The sequence below is a fragment of the Bos taurus genome, chromosome 5 (genome assembly GCF_002263795.3).
Source record: "Bos taurus isolate L1 Dominette 01449 registration number 42190680 breed Hereford chromosome 5, ARS-UCD2.0, whole genome shotgun sequence".
Taxonomy (NCBI): Eukaryota; Metazoa; Chordata; class Mammalia; order Artiodactyla; family Bovidae; genus Bos; species Bos taurus.
Genome location: NC_037332.1, coordinates 103,795,028 through 103,816,625, shown reverse-complemented (window position 1 = coordinate 103,816,625; position 21,598 = coordinate 103,795,028). Strand labels below are relative to the sequence as shown.

The 21,598-nt window shown below is 52.0% G+C and overlaps 2 protein-coding genes across 7 annotated transcripts in view; both read right to left on the bottom strand.

Annotated features, from left to right (window-relative positions):
* The window catches only part of CHD4 (chromodomain helicase DNA binding protein 4), a 34,437-nt gene extending 30,708 nt beyond the window's left edge, over positions 1-3,729 (bottom strand). The window contains exon 1 of the mRNA XM_059886200.1: positions 3,532-3,729. The gene's annotated coding sequence lies outside the window, so the exon portion shown is untranslated. The remainder of the gene's footprint in view (positions 1-3,531) is intronic.
* A 6,646-nt stretch (positions 3,730-10,375) lies between these two features.
* Positions 10,376-20,370, bottom strand: LPAR5 (lysophosphatidic acid receptor 5). 6 transcript variants are annotated; one of them, XM_024991516.2, is made up of 3 exons: positions 12,922-17,456; positions 12,615-12,841; positions 10,376-12,176 (listed from the first exon to the last, which is right to left on the bottom strand). In XM_024991516.2, exon 3 carries the CDS (start codon positions 11,951-11,953, stop codon positions 10,850-10,852), a length of 1,104 nt encoding a protein of 367 aa, XP_024847284.1. In that variant the 5' UTR covers positions 11,954-12,176; positions 12,615-12,841; positions 12,922-17,456; the 3' UTR covers positions 10,376-10,849. The 6 variants fall into 6 exon arrangements, with proteins under 6 accessions (XP_024847284.1, XP_010803875.1, XP_024847285.1 ...); XM_010805573.4 differs by lacking the exons at positions 12,615-12,841; positions 12,922-17,456 and adding an exon at positions 17,468-20,276; XM_024991517.2 differs by lacking the exon at positions 12,615-12,841.
* Positions 20,371-21,598: the final 1,228 nt, after the last annotated feature.

Here is a 21,598-nt window from a genome sequence, read left to right as displayed (position 1 = left end):
TTGCCCTGTCCCCGCCCCAACTTGTACACACCTTCATCCCTTAATGAGCCAAAGCAGTGTCCTGGCACAAAGCCTCTTGATGTATAAGACGGACCCTCGCTTTCCTCATCCATCATTTCCAGACACCCACGAACTGACAATCAACCTAGGACCCCACCCAGTCCCACCAAAACCCAGATGTTCTCCAGACATTTACCTTCAGGTGAGTTTTCAGTAAGACCAACCAAATACCATACTGACCAGATGAGCCATTCACATAAAGTTTAGCTCACCCCAAAGCATCCCATAACAATTACAAACCCCCACCTAAAGACTATTTCTCAACATTCCAGCAGTCCTTACCCCATACCACCTCCCCAGGTCAAGCAGTCCATTCTCCTTCCTATGAATGGACATCCCACCATGGTGTGAACTGAAGATCTTGATATCTGCTCAGGAAGACCCAAGATTTGCTCTCCTTATACTCATGTTTATGCAACAGATGTTGAGGGAGTACCTAGCAAGGCACAGAGCTGGGCACCATAATGCCTCCCTTCAAGAAGCCTAAACAATCAAATGCTGAGGCTAGATAGAATGTCTGGTGTCAATGAAACACAGTGCTATTTCCTAATTTCCTGTCACAGGGAATAAAACAAATCCCAACTGGTCTCAGGAGACATCAGATCCCAGTAGAGATTCTCAGTGGTCCTTCTAGAGGTGGGAGGTACTTCTAGAGGATTTACAATGTAGACGGATGGGCAAGATAATCTCCTCTCTGCTCCCTATGTACTAAGGGATTTTGATTGGAAAGTACTGTCCATCCATCCAGCAAAGCGTTTCTAATACAGAAACCCTATAATGTCATTATGTGCTTCCTTCCTGAGAGACTCCTCAACATGCCAGAATTGTTATATTTGAACACCAAGGGCTTCCCTGGTGGCTCAGACAGTAAAGAATCCATGGGCAATGTGGGAGACCTGGGTTCAATCCCTGGGTTGGGAAGATCCCCTGGAGAAAAGCATGAAACCCACTCCAGTATTCTTGCCTGGAGAATCCCCAAGGACAGAGGAGCCTGGCGGGCTACAGTCCATGGGGTCTTAAAGAGTTGGACACACAACTGAGCAACTAAGCACAGCATGCTTGAACACCAAATCCTGCTGACCAATGACCCATGTTCTCATTTATATGTTCTCATTCTGTATCCTCAAGTCTCATAACATTTCCAACTGCCTTTATCTTCCTCTTGTTGAAGTCCCATTCTTGCCCCCCGCAAAAAAAAACCCTCATCACTGTATAATACTCACCATCTTCCCCTCCGTGTACAAGTCAACATCCCAGAATGCCTTTTTCATTTATAATGCCACAAGGAAGCCTCCAGAAATATACCATTCCCTTCCTTACCTGTACCTACCCTGCAGCTACCCTGGGGACCTCACCTAAGAAAGTCAGAGAACCCAATCTTAAAATCTTTTGACCCTTAGAGAACCTGAGCCTACAGCCTATCACTTTTTCCTCTTCCTGAGCCCCAGAGAACCTGGGTGAGAACCAGTATCTCAGCACCACTTCCTTGCTGCCCTCACTCCAGATCCCAGAATCAGCTAACATCTTCCTCTACTCTCCTGTGCCTTTTCCACACAAGTCCAGGGCCCTTGCGGGTACAACAGGTTGAAGAGCAACCGGAACTTCCTCCTAGGAGAGGCCCTTCCTGACCAGAAGTGAGTGTGTCGCCCTTCTAATCTCACTTCCCTAGAGAAAGGGCCTGGCTAGATGACCCTCCCTCCTCTGGGAACCTCAGGACTGGAGAGCTGGCAAGGAGAGATGAATTCAGGAGAGGCAGAAACTTGCTTAGGGAAATCAGCATCCCTATGCTTCCAAGCATCACTTTGCCGACAAAGGTCCATCTAGTCAAAACTATGGTTTTTCCAGTAGTCATGTATGGATATGAGAGCTGGAGCATAAAGAAAACTGAGCACAGAAGAATTGATGCTTTCAAATTGTGATGCTGGAGAAGACTCTTGAAAATCTGTTGGACTGCAAGGAGATCAAACCAGTCAATCCTAAAGGAAATCAACCCTGAATATTCACTGGAAGGACTGATGCTGAAGCTGAAACTCCAATACTGTGGCCACCTGATGCAAAAAACTGACTAACAGGGAGAGACCCTGATTCTGGGAAAGACCGAAGGCAGGAGGAGAAAGGGGCAGCAGAGGATGAGATGGTTGGATAACATCACCGACTCAATGGACATGAATTTGAGCAAACTCCAGGAGACAGTGAAGGACAAGGAAGCCTGGTGCTGCCATCCACAGGGTCGTGAAGGGTCAGACACGACTAAGCGACTGAACAACAAAGGCTTCCAAGCAGAACACCAGTGATGGTGACTGGTCTCTCCCCCAGCTCCTGCCTGACTTCACTCCCCAGACCACCCTTTCAGCACATCCACTCTGGCACACAGGCTATTTCCCCCATTCTGCAAGGCTGCCTGGTATTCCCATTCAATTCTCTTGTCTTCAAGGTTGGGCCCCATTCATTTGTGCAAATCCTCCCCCATGCTTATTCTGAGGACTAAGAGCAAACCCTGCCCTCCTCACTTGGGGGACAGGAGGCAGCTCTTTCATTAAGGTACCATATACCTCCTTTCAGGAGGTTCTCACTAACCTACAGAGCTGCCAGAGCATTATTATGCCCTCCTCTCTCTCCCCATTTCTTTAGGGGATCCAGCCTGCCTCTGGGCCTCAAATTTCGTTCTGTAATGTCTACATCTGCCCCATACCCTCTTCTTCCCACATATACACCAAGTTACCACAGAGATTCATAAACCAGGAGAAGAGTTTTGTAACTGGGTAGTCACAGCTTCTTGTCTGTGGAGACACACATGGTCCCTTTTGTCCACCACAGCCCTTTACCCCATCCTGCCGGTTGTACCCACTTACCCCTTGGCTCCTCTTACGCCCCACCTCTCCCTGATAACCCACAAGGAGTAGGTCAAAGGCTCTTCTCTCCTTGAGTTCCAGGGGGCTAGGATGTTCATGTCACTGTTGTGGTCTTTCCGCCTCTGTGCTCCCCCTCCCTACCCTGGCCCCAGGCTCCCCTCCCAGATAAATTATAAATAAACCACCAGCGAGATTGGCCCACAGAGACTAAGGGTGGGATAATCTCCTGATTAATGCACCCAGGGGGACAGCCTCTCTAGCCTGTTACTTTAGTGTTCTGCTTCCCTCCCTGTGCTACAGAAGAACCTAGAATAACAGAGTGGGTTGTCCATGGAGTTTTCAGCACATACTCTGTAGTTCCCTCTCCATCTCTGTTCTGTGAGTCCCAGAAACTCTGTTCGCTAGGCATCTAAGAGTGTTCCTGCTGTCAGAAAAGGGGGTTTAGGAAAGCAACATAGGACAGAAAAGCCACAGGGACAGTGCAAGCCGAAGGCTAGGCAGGAGGGAGGTGGTACAGGGCTGGGGGGCACCACCGCACATGTGTCCTGAAGAAGCCAACTCAGTCTTGCTCCTCCGGTGCGACTGCAAGGTGGCACAGCTCCCCTGGTTGGACCCCTACCTGAGCTACAGTCCAGCCAGAACTCAGGCCTCCTCACCGCAGGCTTGGACTCAGCCACCCTTGTAGCTCACAAGCTGTTTAGGGACCCAGGTGTCCAGGGTTCAGATCCGGCTAGCTCCAGTCTGCCCCCGGGGCCTCTTCAAACAGCTGTCACGGACGAACCTCTCCAGCCAGTCACTCTTGCCAGGCCTCAGGTCTGGCTCCAGGGCTCACCCCACCCTCCCCAGCTCCTTCCCTCCCTCTTCCTTCCTTTCCTTCCCCCTCCCCCCTCCCCAGAGCTTCACCTACTCAGGACAGCCCCACCCAGCTGCGCTGGGCACATCCCATAATAATCCTTCTCCTTGCTAGCCCCCACCCCCCCCCAAAAAAGAGAGAGGCGGCCATCCCATAATAGCCACCCACAAGAGACATTCCGCGGTGACCGCCCCCTCCCTGCAGAGCTGCCGGGAGCAGCCATCCCATAATAGCTGGCCGCCTGTTTTACTGGTTACGGCTGTGGAGGGAGCTGGAGAGGAAATGGAGGGGAGGGGGAAGGAGAGGAGGATCAAGGGCCCCCACTTTGTGGAAGGGAGTGACAAGGGGAAGGAGAGTGACCCAAGGGGATGGGGAGCCAAGGGGACATGGACAGGTGGGAGGTGTGGCCCACTGGCCACCACAACCCTGCTTTGGGACCTTCTCCGCATCCTCAGGGGGTTCGTTTCCCCTTCAGCACCCGGAGGTGGCTGCTAGTTAAGGAAGATGCCTAGGATGGGTTGAGGTGCTCAAACAGCCAGAGTGTGGGGGGTGGACTTCAGGTGTTCTCCTTGGGCCATGTACGGAAGAACGCAGACCTTAGAGACGATGGCTAGAGAGTAAAGGGTGGGGGGGTCGGAGAAGCTCTCCTCAGGCCCTCCCCATTCTGCACCACCATCCCATAATAATCCCCCAGCCCCACTCCCCCTCCCACACACGACATCCCATAATATCTTCTGGAGAAGCAGTCCCCGCAGTAGGTACAAAGAGCTATCCCATAATATGCTCCCCCACCCCCACTCGCCACCCCCCCAACTTGGCCCCCCCCAGTCACATGCAGCCGGTGCCATCCCCCGCTGCTCCCCCCTCTGGCCACCGAAGGCCTTGCCAGCCCATAATACTCTTGCCTCTGGTCGCAGGAGGCCTCCAGCCCATAATATTCCCTTCCACCACCACCCCCCCTTCCCGCCCCGCACCCCTTCCTCCCGCCTCCAGTTGGAGCCGGGCCTCACCAGCCCATAATATTCCCCAGTCTCCTAAGGCTGCTCCAGCCCATAATACTCTCCCTGTCTCCTAAGGCCTCTCCATCCCATAATACTGCCAGACGCCTGACCTGTGGGCCAAACCCCAGCCCGTTCCACACATCGAGGCTGTGTCAGCGCCGCCGGTCTCCCTCCCTGTCCCTCCCTCCTCCCGCCTCGGCGCTCTCCCTCCCAGGCTGTCTCCCTTCCGCCCTCCTGCCCTGGGCCCCTCTCCCGGCCCCACCAGGGCCTGCCCGGGCCCTCACTTCCCCTCCAGCCTCCTCTTTTGCCCTTTCTCCTCTGCTTGGTTCTTCATCCCATGCCCCCTCTCCTCTCCATTCGGGCACTTTCCCACCCACTTCTCTGTCTGTGGAATGGACAAGGGGCCGGTGAGGAGAGAGTGCCCCCAGAGGGCGACAGGCCAGTCACTGCCGCGGCCTCCTCCTTGACCAAGCACCGTGAAAGCTGGCCCCGCCTGCCTTGCTCACCCATCCCTGGCCTTGGTTCTGATTGCTGGCAGAGCTCCATCTGGGCGAGGATTCACCTGGAACCCTTGCTGTCTTCCAGAAACTCTCCCCTTGGGCATCAAAAGCCGACTTCACCAACGGCCTGTCCTCCCCAGACCCTGGTTGGAAAGAGAGCTCCCCCTTATGGGATATCTCTCAGGTGCCTTTCAAGGGTGACCTCGTTAACCCTCACTAGAACCCAATAAGTAGATGCTATGATCCCCATTTCATGGGGAAATAGAGGTTCAGAGAGGTTAAACAACTTCCAAGGTCACACTGCCAAGAAGTGACAGAGCCAAAATTAGTCCCCAGGTTTGTTTGATGGCAAAGTTCTGAGAGCCTTTGGGATTCTCCAAGCCCCTGGGAGAAACTTCACTCTTCAGGGTTTTCAGTGCTCCTCTGGAAGAGACAGCATGGTGACAGTTCCCCAGCCTCCCCGGTCTCCAGGGTCTCCTGAAAGAAGGGAGAAGGAAGGCTCCGTGGGAGGTTAACCTCCCCCTCCACTTTTCTTCAGGGGACTCCAGGTGGCAACCCCACAGGGATTTCCTTCATGCTCCAGGGCTAACAAGCATCTCTCCTTGTTCTCCTGAATTTATCTCAAGACCAGTGATTGTTCCTCTTCCCCCAGCTTCTCTCACCACATGGACGGACCATTCTACAGAGGATACGGACCTTGAGGAGAACCAAGGAGTGGTGTCCTCTTTGGTTTAGTTGGTGGACAATCAGGAGTGCTGTCTTGGAAATGATGGGCACATCCCAGGTGGGGGAGGGGAGTGCATGAAGGCTGAGGTGTCCAGCTTTGGGTGCTATCCTTGAGCCACGCCCTTCCAAACCCTCGATGTGGTATGTTTTAGGGCCCAACACCATTGGAACCATGAATGAGCCCTGTTCTCAGCGCTCACTCAGCCACAGTGGGTTCTGCACTGGGGCGGAGGCAGGTGGAGAGGAAGGGCTGGTGTGTTGTAGGGTGAGTGAGTTAGGAGCCCACAGAGGAAGAACTCCACTGAGTGGAGGGACAGGTGACACAGTGGATTCAAGGTGAGAGAGTGGTGGCCTACATGAGGAGGGAAGGAGAGGAAAGGATGCCAAGGAGTGGTGGGTGGAAGGGAACCAGGGATGAGACAGTGGGCTGTAAAGGAAGGGGAGATACAGTAGGGTGTTCTGTGAAGAGTAGAGGACTTTGGGAGTCGCAGAGACGCCGTCCCACTTCCTGGTTGTGTGACCTTAGATCCTCAGCTCTTCCAGGATGTTTCATCTGTAAAGTGAGGGTAATCATTATTCCTAACTCAGAGGGTTATTGTAATAATTAAATAAAACAATGCATTTTGAGCACAAAACTAAGGTCTTGGCATGAAGTGAACTGAAGTGAAAGGCACTCAGTTGTGTCTGACTTTTTGTGACCCCATGGACTATACTAGAGTCCATGGAATTCTCCAGGCCAGAATACTGGAGTGGGTAGCCTTTCCCTTCAGGGGATCTTCCCGACCCAGGGATCTAACCTAGGTCTCCCACATTGCAGGCGAATTCTTACCAGCTGAGCCATGGGGAAGCCCAGTTGCATAGAAAATATTTTTACAATGTGTTCACACACTTCTCCCTGTGTCTGAGATTTTCTCATTTTCCTCCTTTGGGTTTTCCTAACCCCCAAAAAGCCTGGTAGGCTGTAGTCCATGGGGTCGCTGAGGGTCGGACACGACTGAGCGACTTCACTTTCACTTTTCACTTTCATGCATTGGAGAAGGAAATGGCAACCCACTCCAGTGTTCTTGCCTGGAGAATCTCAGGGATGGGGGAGCCTGGTGGGCTGCCGTCTATGGGGTCACACAGAGTTGGACACGACTGAAGTGACTTAGCAGGGGCAGCAGTAGCAACCCCCCAAAAGGTAAACTTCGGGACACAGGGTGGGTCTCTGGATTTCCCACATGTAGTTGCCATTACGTTGGCCACCCAGTCATCGAGGGATCCTGTGAAAATAGCAGTGACTGCGGACATCCTTAAACTTCCTGTTCATATCAGGTTCTGCTCATTCTTCCTCTGCCTGCAACATCTCCTGAATCTAATCTCTGCACTGTGCAGCATATGGGATCATAGTTCCCCAACTAGAGACCAAACCAGAGCCCCCTGCGTGGAATCGCGGAGTCTTAACCACTGGACCGCCAGGGAAGTCCTCCTGAATCTATTCTTGCCTCTCTGTTCTCATGGAAACCCTGTGGATACATTGTCCACTGGAGCTTAAACGATGGAGAGTCCACACTGGCGAAAACTCATTTCCATCTGCCTCCGCAAGCACACCTCCTGGATCCACCCCCTCACCTGTCTTTCTCCTTAGACTCTTCCCCGCCTCATTTCCCTGTAGTTTATCCCACACAGTGTGTCAGGGTGGGCTGAACCTCCCTTAAGAACCTCCAGGGCCCAATAAATTAATGGTCAGTGCCTTCCCCTGCATTCTTCCATCTTCCATCTTCAATAATAACTATCGTTGACTTGTTCTTTGGTCCATGCTAGATAGTAAACTACTTCACAACAAGGTTCTACTGTTCATTTTGTTGTTGGGTCACTAAGTCACGTCCAACTCTGTGACCCGTGGACTGTAGCCCGCCAGGCTCTTCTGTTCATGGGATTCTCCAGGCAAGAATACTGGAGTGTGGAGAAGGAAATGGCAACCCACTCCAGTATTCTCTCCTGGAGAATCCCATGGACAGAGGAGCCTGGCAGGCTACAGTCAGTGGGATTGAATAAAAAAAAAAAAAAAAGAATACTGGAGTGGGTTGCCATTTCCTCCTTCAGGGGATCTTCCCGACCCAGGGATCAAACTTATATCTTCTGTATTGGTCAGGGGGATTCTTTACCACTGAGCCACAGGGAAGCCCAATTGTTCATTACAGCAGTAATTAACATTGTAATTCAACTGTACTGCAATAAAAAAATAAAAAAAATGATTCAACTGTTCATCATTTCAACAAATATTTATTAGGAACTTCTTTGGCACCAGACACTGTCCTGTATGCTGGGGATACACCAGAGAACCAAAGATCCCTCCCCCCAGGGAGCTTACATTCTACTTGGGGGGGGGTGCGGTGAAGGGGAGACAGACAATAAACTATAAAACTTACAATAAATAAATAAGTAAATTATATAGTAAGTTAGAAGATACTTGCTATGTGAGCTTTAATTGCTTTGGAGTTCATCCACTTATCTGCATATAAAAATACTCAAATAGAGAACTCCCTGGCAGTGCAGTGGTTAGGACTCCATACTTTAGCTACTGAGGACATGGGTTCAATCCCTGGTTGGGGAACTAAGATCCTGTAAGCCATGCAATGTGGCCAAAGCAAACAATTTTTTTAAACTATTAGGTTCAGTTTGGATAGGGCAAAATGCTGAGACTTTGGATGATGATGACATTTGATGCCCCCAGGTCTGGAAGGTCTGAACCCTAAGGACGGAGCAATTGATGGAGCAGGTGCTAACCTGCTAACCACCGGGCCTCGTCTAGAGCAGCAGAAGGCTGTTAACCTCAGACCAGACAGAGGAAAGCTCCACTTCACGGCTCTCAGGGAGGATGCTGGGTCAGTTCTCTGGTTTGGCCACCAGGGGTCATTTTACCCTTGTAAATCACTATCTGGAGGACTCAGGTAAACACAAAAGGCTTAGTAGGAACTAAAACACACAGTGGCACAGCCTGGGAAACTCTAACAGTCACACACAGACACACACACACACATGCGCACACACAGAAACATACAGCAGTGAGAAACAGAAATGCATGCAGGACATGGACATGAGCATGTCACCAATTCCCTTGTTAATCTCACTAATAATGTCAGGGTCTTAGGATGACATGGGGCTTCCCTGGTGGCTCAGAGGTTAAAGCGTCTGCCTGCAATGCAGGAGACCTGGGTTCTATCCCTGGGTCGGGAAGATCCCCTGGAGAAGGAAATGGCAACCCACTCCAGTATTCTTGCTTGGAGAATCCCATGGATGGAGGAGCCTGGTGGGCTGCAGTCCACGGGGTCCCAAAGGGTTGGACACAACTGAGCGACTTCACTTAGGACGACATAGTGCCAGCCCAGACTCCATTCAAGAAGGAAGGAAACAGTAGGTGGCTGGTAAATCATACTTCCATTTCCTTACTTCCAGCTCACTAAGAGTAGTCATCCTGTTCCTGCCCTCCTGTCCATCATTCATCGGATTTACTTCCATGTAAACTTCTTGCCTGGCTCTTGTTCTGTTTCCTTTTCCCTGCCCAGAGAAACCCCCACCCCCACCTCCTCCTCAGTATTTGTGCAGCTCGTTCCACCCCCACCTCCCGCTGCAGCTCCAGGATCCCTGGATAGTGCTCCACTGGAGTAGAGCACCTACGCACCTTGCCCCCACCCCCACCCCCAGAAGCTGCAAGCCTTTCAGACTACAACTGGCAATTGACTTGAGCACAGCTTTTTCCCTGGCATTAATAAAAACAATGTATATAATAGCCTGGGAAGAAATTACACAAACTCTAATACTTCAGTACAGGTATAGTTCTAAAGCATGATCTGGGGATGGATTCTTTTAGAAAGTCTAAACTATTTTCATAATAATACGACTAAGCTGTTATTTGTCCTTTTCACTCATTCTCTCACAAGGAGATGATGGAATTTCCCAGAGGCTTCGTGACACTGTTGCTCTCACAGCTATTGGAATGTGTGCTTGCCTATTTCTGTTTTTAAAGTTATTCTTTTTTATTTCTAGTATGGTTAAGTATCAAAAGAACAAAGTATCAGCAAAAGTTCTTTGGAATGCTCCATGTTTAAGAGTGTAAAAGGGTCTGAGACCAACAAGTCTGAGAACTGTTACTTTAGAACAAGAATGTTCTCCTCATTGTATTATCGGTGAAGCAGCAGACGGGGCGCCAGGTGGAGGGGGAAGAACCGAGGACCTAGAATGGAGGAGATCTTGAAGGGGGAAGGCAGGACCTAGAAAGGGGACTAGGGACCAAGAACTTGGAGGGAAAACTCCTCTAACTCAATTTTGCCCTGCCCCCAACTATCCATGCTGGGTGTCAGGTCTAAATTGTTTCAAGTCACTAGACAAGAAGGAAACCAATTCAGTGAGCAGCCAATACGCTTTTGTATTATTAATATTATGCCTCAGTGCTGGGCAGGGAGAGCCTCCTAAGACTCCCTAAGCCTGCTGTGGTCGGTCTAAAGGCAGGACACCCATCTTCCGCTCCATCTACCAGCTGTGGGCCGCGTTTCCTGCCCACCAAGGACATTTCATCCAGTCTCCTGCCTCTACATGGGCAGGTTCACAGCAACACTTTCTAGGGGCTGGGGAAGGGGTCCTCCCCTGCTCACCATCACCCCCAGTTAAAGACATTTCCAGCGGCTCTCTTCCTACCGCGCGCCCCTGGGCCCCACACTTCGTTCTCTTCTGCATCCGGTAGCAGGAGCTGCCACTCCTAAGTCCCAGCGCCCACCCTACCGCTCCCCGGTGCACACCGCGGCGTGTCTGAGAGTACCAGAGGCGCGGGAGTGGGGGTGGGGGTGGGACCGTGCTCTGACACGAACGACTGTGCGTTCAGAAGGACGAATCCTCGTGGGATGGGGTGAAGGATGACCGGGGATCGGAGGGCTGGAGCTGCCCCTGGCTGGTTGTGGTCAGAGTAGAGGCGTGGGCAGTCTCGGTGAGCGGTTCAGCGAGCGCCTCCTGAGCCCCGTTGGCGGCCAAGGTCCTGTCCCGGAGCGGGGCTCTCAGGCCTCGCAGGGTGTTGCGGAAGCCCTCCGCGCTAAAGTAGTACACGAGGGGGTCGAGCACGCAGTTGGCACCGGCCAGCAGCACCATGACCATCAGCACCCCGCGCACCTTCTTGCGCGCCTCGGAGCTGGCGGGCACCACCTCGCCGCGTAGCAGCCCGTACACGGCCAGCGTGGCGTTGTAGGGCACGAAGCACAGCAGGAAGATGACCAGGCTCGCCAGCAGGAGGCGCACCGTCTTCCGCCGCCGCTGGCTCCGCGTGGCGTCGGGCCGCGCCAGGGTCCAGAAGACGCGGCCCGACGAGTAGACCACGGCCGCCAGGGGCAGCAGGAAGCCCAGCGCCTCGGCCAACAGCAAGAGCGGCAGTAGGCTGCCCTTCCACAACTTGTCGCTGAAGCTCTCGAAGCAGAGGGACACGTTGCGGCCGTCTCTGGCGCAGGACGAGGGCTGGTGCGCCAGGATGGTGGGCACGGCGAACACCAGGATGAGCGCCCACACGCCCAGGCAGAGCAGCCGCGCCACGCGAGGCCGCCGCAGGTGGCGCAGCCGCAGCGGGTGCACGATGGCGGCGTAGCGGTCCACGTTGATGAGCGTCAGGAAGATGCAGCTGCCGTACATGTTCATCTGAAAGACGGCGCCCGCCAGCTGGCACAAAAAGTCCGGGAAGGGCCAGTAGTGCCGCGCGTAGTAGGACAGGCGCAAGGGCAAGGAGAGGGTGAAGAGCAGGTCGCTGGCCGCCAGGTTGCACATGTACACGCTCACCACCGAATGCACGCGCAGCGCGCGCAGGAAGACCCAGAGGGCCAGCGCGTTGAGGGGGAGCCCGGCCGCCAGCACCACGCTGTAGACCACCAGATGCAAATGATGGATGGGCTGGTAGTCCGGGCACTCGGTGGGAAGAGACTTGGCCGAGGAGTTGGCTTGCATCGTGCCACTGTGCGCCGAGGAGCTAGGCTCGGGGCATCAGGGGGCGCACCCACGTCCTAGCATCTCCAGTCTCTGGGGCCGGGGCCTGGGGGCTGCACAGAGAGCCCCAGAGCAAACGGAGGTTCAGCATGGGCGTGTGGGTTGTGGTTGCAAGGCAGCCGGCCTGGGGGAAGGTGGGGAGCAGTGGGATGCCTTTGGTCACAGCCTCATCGGCAGTGGAGACCTGAAACAGGAGGGAAGCCAGAAGTCAAGATTGGGCAAGGAAGGGCTGAAGACACAAATGTTATGGAGCTGAACTCCCTGGCCTCTTGAGACCTTTTTCAGCCTCAGACCTTTCCCTTACCTTCCTTCTGTGTCCAGAACAGCTTTCTGCAGCCGTCTCCATGGCACAGTGTTAAATGCACAGACTCTGGAGTCAGACTTGCCTACGTATAAATCTGTGCCTTTGTCCTGGTGTGCCTTAGCCACTTCCCTGGTAGTCCAGTTACTAAGACTCAGAGCTCCCAACGCAGGGTTCAATCCCTGGTGAGGGAACTAGAGCCTACATGCTGCAACCAAGAGTTTGCATGCCACGACTAACACCCTGCACAGCCGAATAAATAAATATTTTTTTTAAAGGAAAGAAAACTGAATTAATATCTCTACCCCTCATTTTCCTTACCTGGAAAACAAAAGAAAGAAAGGAGAGGCGTTCCTACTTCACAAGGTCATTAGACTCAACGAGTCAATATATATGAAATGCTTTGGTTACTGTTATCTGCTAATATCTCTTCCTTTCTTCCTTTCTTCCTTTCTTGTACAAATGCTTCCTGGGACTTTAGAAGGTTTCAGGCATGTTCAAAGCAGTGAACAAAACAAAGGCCTTGCCCCCACCTATTTTCCATTCCCCTGAAAGGAGACAGATGATAAAGTATTGGTAAATAGGTATTGGCCTCCTTGGGTGGATGGCTCAGGGGTAAAGAATCTACCTGCAATGCAGGAACCACAGCAGATGTGGTTCAATCGATGGGTCCAGAAGATCCTCTGGAGAAGGTAATGGCAACCCACTCCAGTATTCTTGCCTGGGAAATCCCATGGACAGAGGACCCTGGCAGGCTACGGTCCATAGCATCACAAAGAGCTGGACACAACTAAATGACTTAGCACACACACACGCACACAAATAGCTCTTATGTCAGGTGGTGAGAAGAACTGTGGAGCCCCTCCCCTGGCACCAGCCTGTTCTGCTTGTTCCCCATTATCTAAAGAATAAAGTTCAAACTCCCAAGTACAGGATGAAATCCCAGCCTCATCTCTGCTGTTGCTCCTGTGTGGGCTGGGTTTGTGGTCAGAGTGACCCAGTCCAGCTGGATGGTTTGACCTTGCTCACTCTCAGTTTTTTCATTTGTAAAATGGGGACAGTAATAGAATGGGGGTCCCATAGGCTGATGGCACATCTCAGCACAGTGCTGCCAGATGGGGAAGGCCTTGTGGGTTGAACTTCTCTGGGAGCTTCCCTGCAGAGTCTGACTTGGATGTTTCCTAGTGAGGGTTCTATGATGGGGGGAGACGGTGGTTTGGTCCTAAGGGCTTGAAGGGGGCGCTTAGCCCAGAGAAGGTGGCAATGAGCCAGGAAGTACTGTGGGCTCTGATAAGACTGAGACTGCCGGAAAGGGCAGACCACAGCCGCTGCCATCCTCAGGCAAAAGCTGGCAGATGAAGGGTATGGCCAGAGGTAGTGGAGTCAGAAGACAGGACTTCATCTCAAGTCCTTCCTTAATGCCAGAAGGCCACAGAAGAGACCCCTCCATTGTGATCCCCACATGCTGTCTATTTTGTGTGTGTTGTAAAATATACAGAACTTATTAAAATTACCATTGCAACCATCTTTAAGACTACAATTCAGTGACATTAAGTACAATCGCAGTATTGTGTAACCATTGCCACTATTTCTGAAACTTTTTCATCATCCCAAACAACAGCTTTATACCCATTAAGCAATAACTGCTCATCCCCTTTCCCTCCCTCTCCTGGAAACCTCTATTCTACTTTCTGTCTGTGTAAATTTGCCTATTCTTGACCCCTCCTCTGAGTAGAAATGTAGAATTTCCATCCTTTTGTGTCTGGGTTATTTCACTTAGCTTAAAGTTTTCAAGGTCCCTCCATGCTATAGACTGTATCAGAGTTACAGTCTTTTATGGCTGAATAATATTTTCCTGAGCTTCCCAGGTGGGTCAGTGGTAAAGAACCTGCCTGCCAATGCAGGAGATGCAGGTTTGATTCCTGAGTCGGGAAGATCCCCTCCCTGGATGAAGAAATGGCAACCCACTCCAGTATTCTTGCCTGGAAAATCCCATGGACAGGGGAGCCTGGTGGGCTATAGTCCATGGAGTCTCAAAGAGTCAGACACAATTGAACAACTAAACAACAGAAACAAATATTTTCCCGTATAAACACCACATTTTGTTCATCCGTTCATTTGTTGATGGTGACTTGGGTTTTTCCATCTTTTGGATATTGTGGGTAATGGTAATGAAGATGGGTGGCCATGTGCCGACTTGGGGATCTTAAGGAAATAAGTTATCTGAAGACCCTGAGCCATTATCCCAAAGTACTGAACCTACTCCTTTCAGTAGGAACCACTTAAAGCCTTACATGGAACAAAGTTGTAAACCTAATCGTCATACGTTTTCTAGTGTGTTTTTCGCTTGCTTGTTTGTTCTCCCTCCAACCAGCAGTTTGACTTGTAAGAAGCACAGCACAAGAATAAAGAAACATTTCTCCTACGAAATACCAATTTCATCAACGAAAATAATGTTGGATGGGTCTTAAACGTGCGGAAAAGCAAATAACACCAGTTCTCTTCCTAAAATGTGCCCACCTCCCATGATCCTTTGCTCCAGTCATGCCAAACTAGTGATAATTCTGCAAATACTTGACATCTTCAGGGCTCTGCCTCTCACGTGCTGTCTCTTCAACCTGGAATGCCCTCTCTCCCCTTCTCTGACTGGTAAACTCAGCCACTTCTCAGGGCCCCATGTTGCCTTTCCTGACTCCCGCCGTCCCACCAAACAGGCATAGTCCCCTCTTTGGTGTCTCCCCAGCACTTTGGACGCACGTCAGCTTTTCCTACTCAGGCTGTCATGAGCTGTTCTTGGTCTGCTCCTCCCACTCACCCGTGAACTCCCTGAGGGAGGGCCTGTGGACTGTGACTTACTCATCTTTGTAGCCCCAGCCCCTCCCTCTATAAATGTTGAGTCAAAAATAATAGCTGCCTTACTGATCGCTCACCATCTCCCTGGGTGCCTTCTAAGTGCAAGCTCTAATCCTCCCAGCAGCCCTCGGAGGTCAGTGTTTCTCCTGATTTTTACTCAAAAGTGGTCAGTGAGGAGTGAAATCAGGACTCAAACCCAGGACGTCTCACCTCCAAAGTCCAAGCTGCCTCCAATAAGAATGGGTGGGTGGGTGTGAGCTGGATGCTGCACCTAACTTTTATTGCTGCCTAGATGAAATCTGTGCCCATAGGTGAACGCTTTTACTTCCTCCTTTGTCCAATTGAAATATGTACTGTTTAATAACCCACTTCCTTCTTTCTCCCACTTCAAACATTGGTACCACAGACTCATCTCTCACATACACAAATATGCCTCCTGATGATCTCCCCTTACCTACTGAATCAGTTTTCTGCTTTCAGCTCCTCAGGTCATGTCCTGTGTATTTGTCCCATTTCCCCAACCAGATGATAAGGTTCTAGGGTAGGGATTAGGCCTTTTACAGCTTTCTTCCCAAGCTCACTCACACTTCAGTCTTTCCACTTAGCAGGCCCTTGTGATATTCACCGGCTGCCTGGAAGGAAATCTTCCCTCTGCCCCCCATGTCCATCCAGCCTGTAATCCTGTTATAATATTTCATGTGTCATTCCAACCTCTTATCACATTCCTGACTATCTTTTCCGCATGTGCAACTCTGAAAAGCATGTCCCTTTGGAGAGCCTTGTTTGGAAACTGCTTGTGATAAAACTTCCGTAACAGTTTACAGCTGCAATTTTTGTTGCTGTTTAGTCCCTAAGTCATGTCTGGCTCTTTGCAACCCCATGGACTGTAGCCCGCCAGGCTCCTCTGTCCATGGGATTTCCCAGGCAAGAATGCTGGAGTGGGTTGTCATTTCCTCATCCAGGGAGGGGATCTTCCCAACACAGGGATCAAACCCAGAACTCCAGTATCTCCTGTATTGCAGGCAGATTGTTTACCACTGAGCCACCTGGGAAGCCCACAGCTACAATTACAGTAACATTTTATCACTCTTAACCATTCTTTGGAGAATCAATAGCTCCTTACAATTAGGATGAATGAATGAGTGAATGGATAATTCTCTTCCAAGAATACTAAATCTCTCAGCACTTCCCTCGTGGCTCACTGGTAAAGAGTCAGCCTGCAACGCAGGAGACACTAGAGACCTGGGTTCGACCCCTAGGTCAGAAAGATCCCCTGGAGGAGTAAATGGCAACTCCAATATTCCCGCCTGGAGAATCCCATGGACGGAGGAGCCTGGTGGGCTCCAGTCCATGCGGTGGCAGAGAGTTGAACAGGACTGAGTGACTACGCACACAGCACACCAGGCTCTCATCAACAACACTGCATGTTAATGAAACCACAATGTATTAGGTGAGCTGCTACTAAAAGGTGGAGTTAGGAATTCTTCAGAGATGCTCTCTCCTTCCTCCATTCCAAAGCCGAGAAGCCCTTGGGTTGATGTCTCAAAAAGCCACCCCTCTCTGACAGACTCACACAGAATGGCCTAAGCCAAGCATTGAGAGCTGCCAGGCTCCTGCCCTAGTCCCCCACCCCATCCGCTTGCTTCCCTGGGGCTCCTTGTCAGAGGAACTGAATGGGCACAGTGCCAGGCCAGATGGCAGAGATGGGAAAAACTGCCAAAAAGGAGGCAAACAGGAAATGGAAGACGGGCTCTAGGTATGGGGAAGGGGCAGCAAGCCCCTCTCCTCTGTCCTGCTGTCAGCAAGAGGTCAGGTTGGGGTGGGGGGCGGTAAAGCAAAGAAACAGCAGCAGCCCCAGAAGCACAGAGACACCAGGACTTCATTTCACCAGGGAGAAGGGGAACCTTGAGGCCCACACGGGCTCAGCAACCTCAGCATGCCCAGAGGTCACGTGACCACACAGCTGCACTCACGTGCAAGGCCACAGGCAGGTAAGGGTGCACCAAAGGATGGGCACACAAGATTGCTAGTAACATACAGATCAGTGTGTAACACGTGTGTGTGTGCACGGAGCCTCAGACAGCCAAGCCAGGGGAGGAGGGCAGACCCAGCCCCCGTCTTCGGGACAACATCCTTAGATGGACAGACAGACGGGCAGCTTCAGGGGCACACACACAGGTGTGCAGATGGCCACAAGCAGATCCCTGCCCCAGGACACTGAGAGGCAAAGAGAGGCCTGGGGACTGCCCCTCCGGCATCCTCCCCCCACCGCCCCAACACCATGCACAGACCAGACTATGCGTGGTCATTCTCCTCCTCACCTTCTCCGTCTTTCAGCTTGCCATAAGCACACCCAGGGCCCAGATCCCTGTGTCCCTGGGACCTCTGGGACCGGCCCCACTGCCCTCTGAGCTGGGCTGGGCACCATGCTTTGCTGAGATAAGTCAGTGGGGCAGGGCTATTTTCTGCTTTGGCAGGAAGTGAGAATGGAGGATAAAAGTGGACAGAAGGCTAGATCATGATCTTTCCCTTCCTCTCCTCCACACAACTGGCCCGTGGCGTCCACCCTTCTGGCGCCTGACCAGGGATGCAGAGGGGAGCTGAACAGAACGGGGGTGGGTGATTTGGGACACTGATGGGGGCAGGGAGGAAAGACAGACAGCTCCAGCTTCCTCCTGTCTGCTACCCTCCCCATGGGCTTCCTGCCCCACTTCCCCCCTGCTCTCCCCGCCTCTCCGAACATCCACCAAAGGCCTTGCTCTCATCACCTCTTCACCTTCGGAATCTACACCCTTCAGAAATTTGGAAAGTGGGAATCTCCGGTCTCTTCATCCTTCTTGCCCCGGAAGACCAGCTCTGAATAGCTCTGACCTACTTTTAGATTTGGGCTGTCAAAAGCCCATCAGCATGTCTCCCCACCCCCACCCTCACCACACACACTGTGTAACCAGACCTTGTAGCTGACTGAACCCACTTCCTCTCTTGCCGCAACCTGGCAGCCAAGAGAAGATGCAACCTCTACCCACAGACACGTGTGATTGTGAAGACTCTTATGGTCTGTATGTTCAGATTTCCCAAACGGATGCAAACTGTACTGAGCATCCAGCAGAAGGATGATGAAAGCTTTAGGAAAATCTCTGTCCCAGGGCTGCTCTGAAACACAGATGAATCCTGCCCATCAGCTTGTCCTGGGTCTGGGAAGTTTGTGAAAGTGACTAATAGTCGCTCAATCTCGTCTGACTCTTTGCGACTCCAGGGACTGTAGCCCGCCAGGCTCCTCAGTCCATGGAAGTTTACAGGCAAGAATACTGGAGTGGGTTAGCTGTTCCCTTCTCCTGGGGATCTTCCTGATTCAGGGATCGAACCTGGGTCTCCCGCATTGCAGGCTGATTGGGGCAGTCTGTAAGGTGGGGATAGTACCAGGTCACCCAGTTGAGTGGATGGCCTCCTCCTGACCCAGGGGTCATGGTCTTCCCCTCCACGTGTTCTGTCTAACCTCCATCCTCCTTCCTCTCTGGTTCAGGCCTGCTCTGCTTTCTGCAGCCCAGATCCTGCTCCAGCCTCTCCCCACCCTTCCCCTCTTGGCCTCTCTTTCAGCTCTTCCAACATCATCCTCAGCTGCATCTTTTCCCTTTCTCTATTCTCATCCCATTTCTCCTTTCTAGGAAAAGGCCAAAAGTTCAATGACTAGTCGCCCGGTGAGTGGCTGTCACCTCCCCACCTGCATACATTTCTCCACCCTGCTGTCAAGAGCTGGAAAAACAGGAAACAAAGTCTCGATCACTCAGGACTCAAATGGGATCAACTCTCTGCAGCCCTGTGCTCTGGGTGGTCCTTGTTTTGGGACTTGGCTGGGTCCCACAGACTCAAAGAAACCTCGGGAAGCCTTTGGATTCATGGACCTGGCCCTGCCCTTGGGCAGCACTGAGTATGTGTGGTGTGGAGCCCTCAAGCCTCTGTGATCCCTCCCCGGGGGCCTGGGCTTGGGAGGCTTCTGAGCTGCTGGGGTGCATGCTGAGGGCACCAGACAGGGACACAGCCGGGCTCTACGGTCTCTGGGTGGCCAGGAGATGAAGCTCAAGGGTTGAAAGTTTCTGCTTCTGTCTCAACCCAACCCTTGCCTCCAGGTCCCCTTCGGCGACAACCTCAGATCACCCTGAAGGGACCAGAGATGCAACCTGATGGGAGGGCCCCTTCCCATCAGGGAGGCCCCCACAAACAGGGAACAGCCACCCTCAGTGGTGTGACACACAGGTGTCAGGGACACCGCTTTGATCCCTGATCTGGGAAGATCCCACATGCCTCATGGCAACTAAACCCCTGAGCTAAACTACTGAAGCTCCGTGCACCTAGAGCCCATGCTCTGAAACAAGAGAAGCCACCACAGTGAGAAGCCCGTGTACCACAAGTAGAAAGAAGCCCCCACTCTCTGCAACTAGAGAAAAGCCCGGGTGGAGCAAAGAAAACTCAGCACAAACAAAAATATATACATAAATACATATTAAAACAAAAACAAAAGAAGGCCCTGCACACCCTCAAATATCACCCCCACCCTACCCTGTGCCCAGTATCTGAAATCTTATCCACTGCATGACACTCCTGGACCACATCCTACCAGACCTGGCAGGACACTGGAGACGTCTGGCCTCAACATCTTATAAAGAGAATGCCCTGGGTGAAGGCAGTGTCTCTCAGGCACCTCTAAGACATTGGATTTGGCTGGGAAGGTCCCTATGAGGGCAGGTCTGTGCCTTGAACCCGCTCTGGAGTTTAATCAGGTCAGGTTACTGTCACCTGCAGAGGCCTGGCTCCGGATGAGTGGGCGTTGGACATTGTCTTATCTGAGAATGGGAGAGGGTTGGAAACTATCCTCAGAGGGCCCTCTTTCCTCAGTGGCCCTGGGACCCCGAGTTTAGCGTGAGAGTAGGTGAAGGGGAAGACCCAGCCCCCAGAACAGACAGACCCAGGGGCTGGCTTCATGCTCCAGGGCACATCCTCTGTCTGCGGTCTGCCTGCCTGAGGTCGTCCCTTTGAGCTCTTTATTCAGAAAGATTTCTCCAGGCCCAGGGCCCCCTCTCACCTCCACTCCCACCCACGTCCCCCAATTCTAAAGGAGGGGTGCTGTCCTTGTGCCCCTGTGAGGTTCAATCCCACCTGTGAGGCCCCCTTACCTGTGCTCGTCGGTGTGGCTCGCAGCTCTCCCGAGCTGGCTTCTGCCTGCTCTGCGCCAGGCCGGGCTGGTAGGACCTGCTCCCAGCAGTGGGACACACCCACCTCAGCAGATCTCAGCAGATCCCGGCACCCTGCACGCACCCGCACCCAACCCCAAGACAGCGGGCAGGGAGAGAGACAGAGGAGGAAGCCGTGACCTCAGTGCCTTCACAGTTTGGCCAGAGAAGAAACCCCAGCAGAATGTCACTTAATGCAGCCCCAACCCTCACCCACTAATGCCCTCACCACCACCCATCCCTCTCACACCCCTTGTAGTTTCCGGGAAGCCTAGCTGTCACACCCAGTACTGCAGATTCCAAATTACTAACCCCCAGCCTCTTGCTGTCCTGCCGGTTCCCCCTGGCTGTCTCGTCTGTTCTGGGTTCCAGCAGATGGTTTTGCTCTTGTCACAGGTGGCTTATACCTCCCTCTGTGTGTTTGTGGGGGAGGGGGAGCAGGACTCAGACGACAACCCCTAGTCTCTGTAGCCTGGGCTGAGCCCCTTGTCTTCCAGATCAATAGGGCCAGGCATGTTGTCTGCGCTCTGTGCAAAAAAAAAAGAACAAAAAACAAAAAAACAAGCTTTGAGCCCTAGGTGAAAAAGGACATTGTGGTTGAATGAGCATGGGAAACACTAAGTCGAACAGGTTTCTCTATTACAGGGTTTCTCAGGGTCTTAAAAGCTTGACCACATGTTGATAATAAAAGCTGGGTTATGGGGGCATTGAGGGTGCATTGTGAGTGTGTTAGTTGCTCAGTCTTGTCTGACTCTTTGCAATCCTATGGACTGTAGCCCACCAGGCTCCTCCTTCCATGGGACTCTCCAGGAAAGAATACTGGAGTGGGTAACCATTCCCTTCTCCAGAGGGTCTTTCAGCCCAGGGGTTGAAACTGGGTCTCCTGCGTTGCAGGAAGATTCTTCACCTTCTGAACCACCAGGGTTGCGTTATTCTGTATTTGTGTATGCTTGAGCTTTTCCATAACGTTTTCTGTTAAATGCTATATAGTTATCTCCACGTGTGTGTTTCCAGAATATGTTTTGGGAGATCCGTTATTTTTTTTTTGTTTGAAAGATTTTTTTTTTTAAACGTGGATCATTTTTATAAGGTTTTATTGAATTTGTTACAATATTGTTTCTGTTTTTTATGTTTTTGGTTTTTGTGGCATGTTGAGATCTTAGCTTCCCAAACAGGGCTCAAATCCATACCCCCTGCCACTGGAAGGCAAAGTCTTAATCATTG

Bases quoted from the DNA above. Each gene is read 5' to 3' on its own strand.
- LPAR5 (NM_001034304.2), bottom strand. From the start codon at position 11,953: ATGCAAGCCAACTCCTCGGCCAAGTCTCTTCCCACCGAGTGCCCGGAC.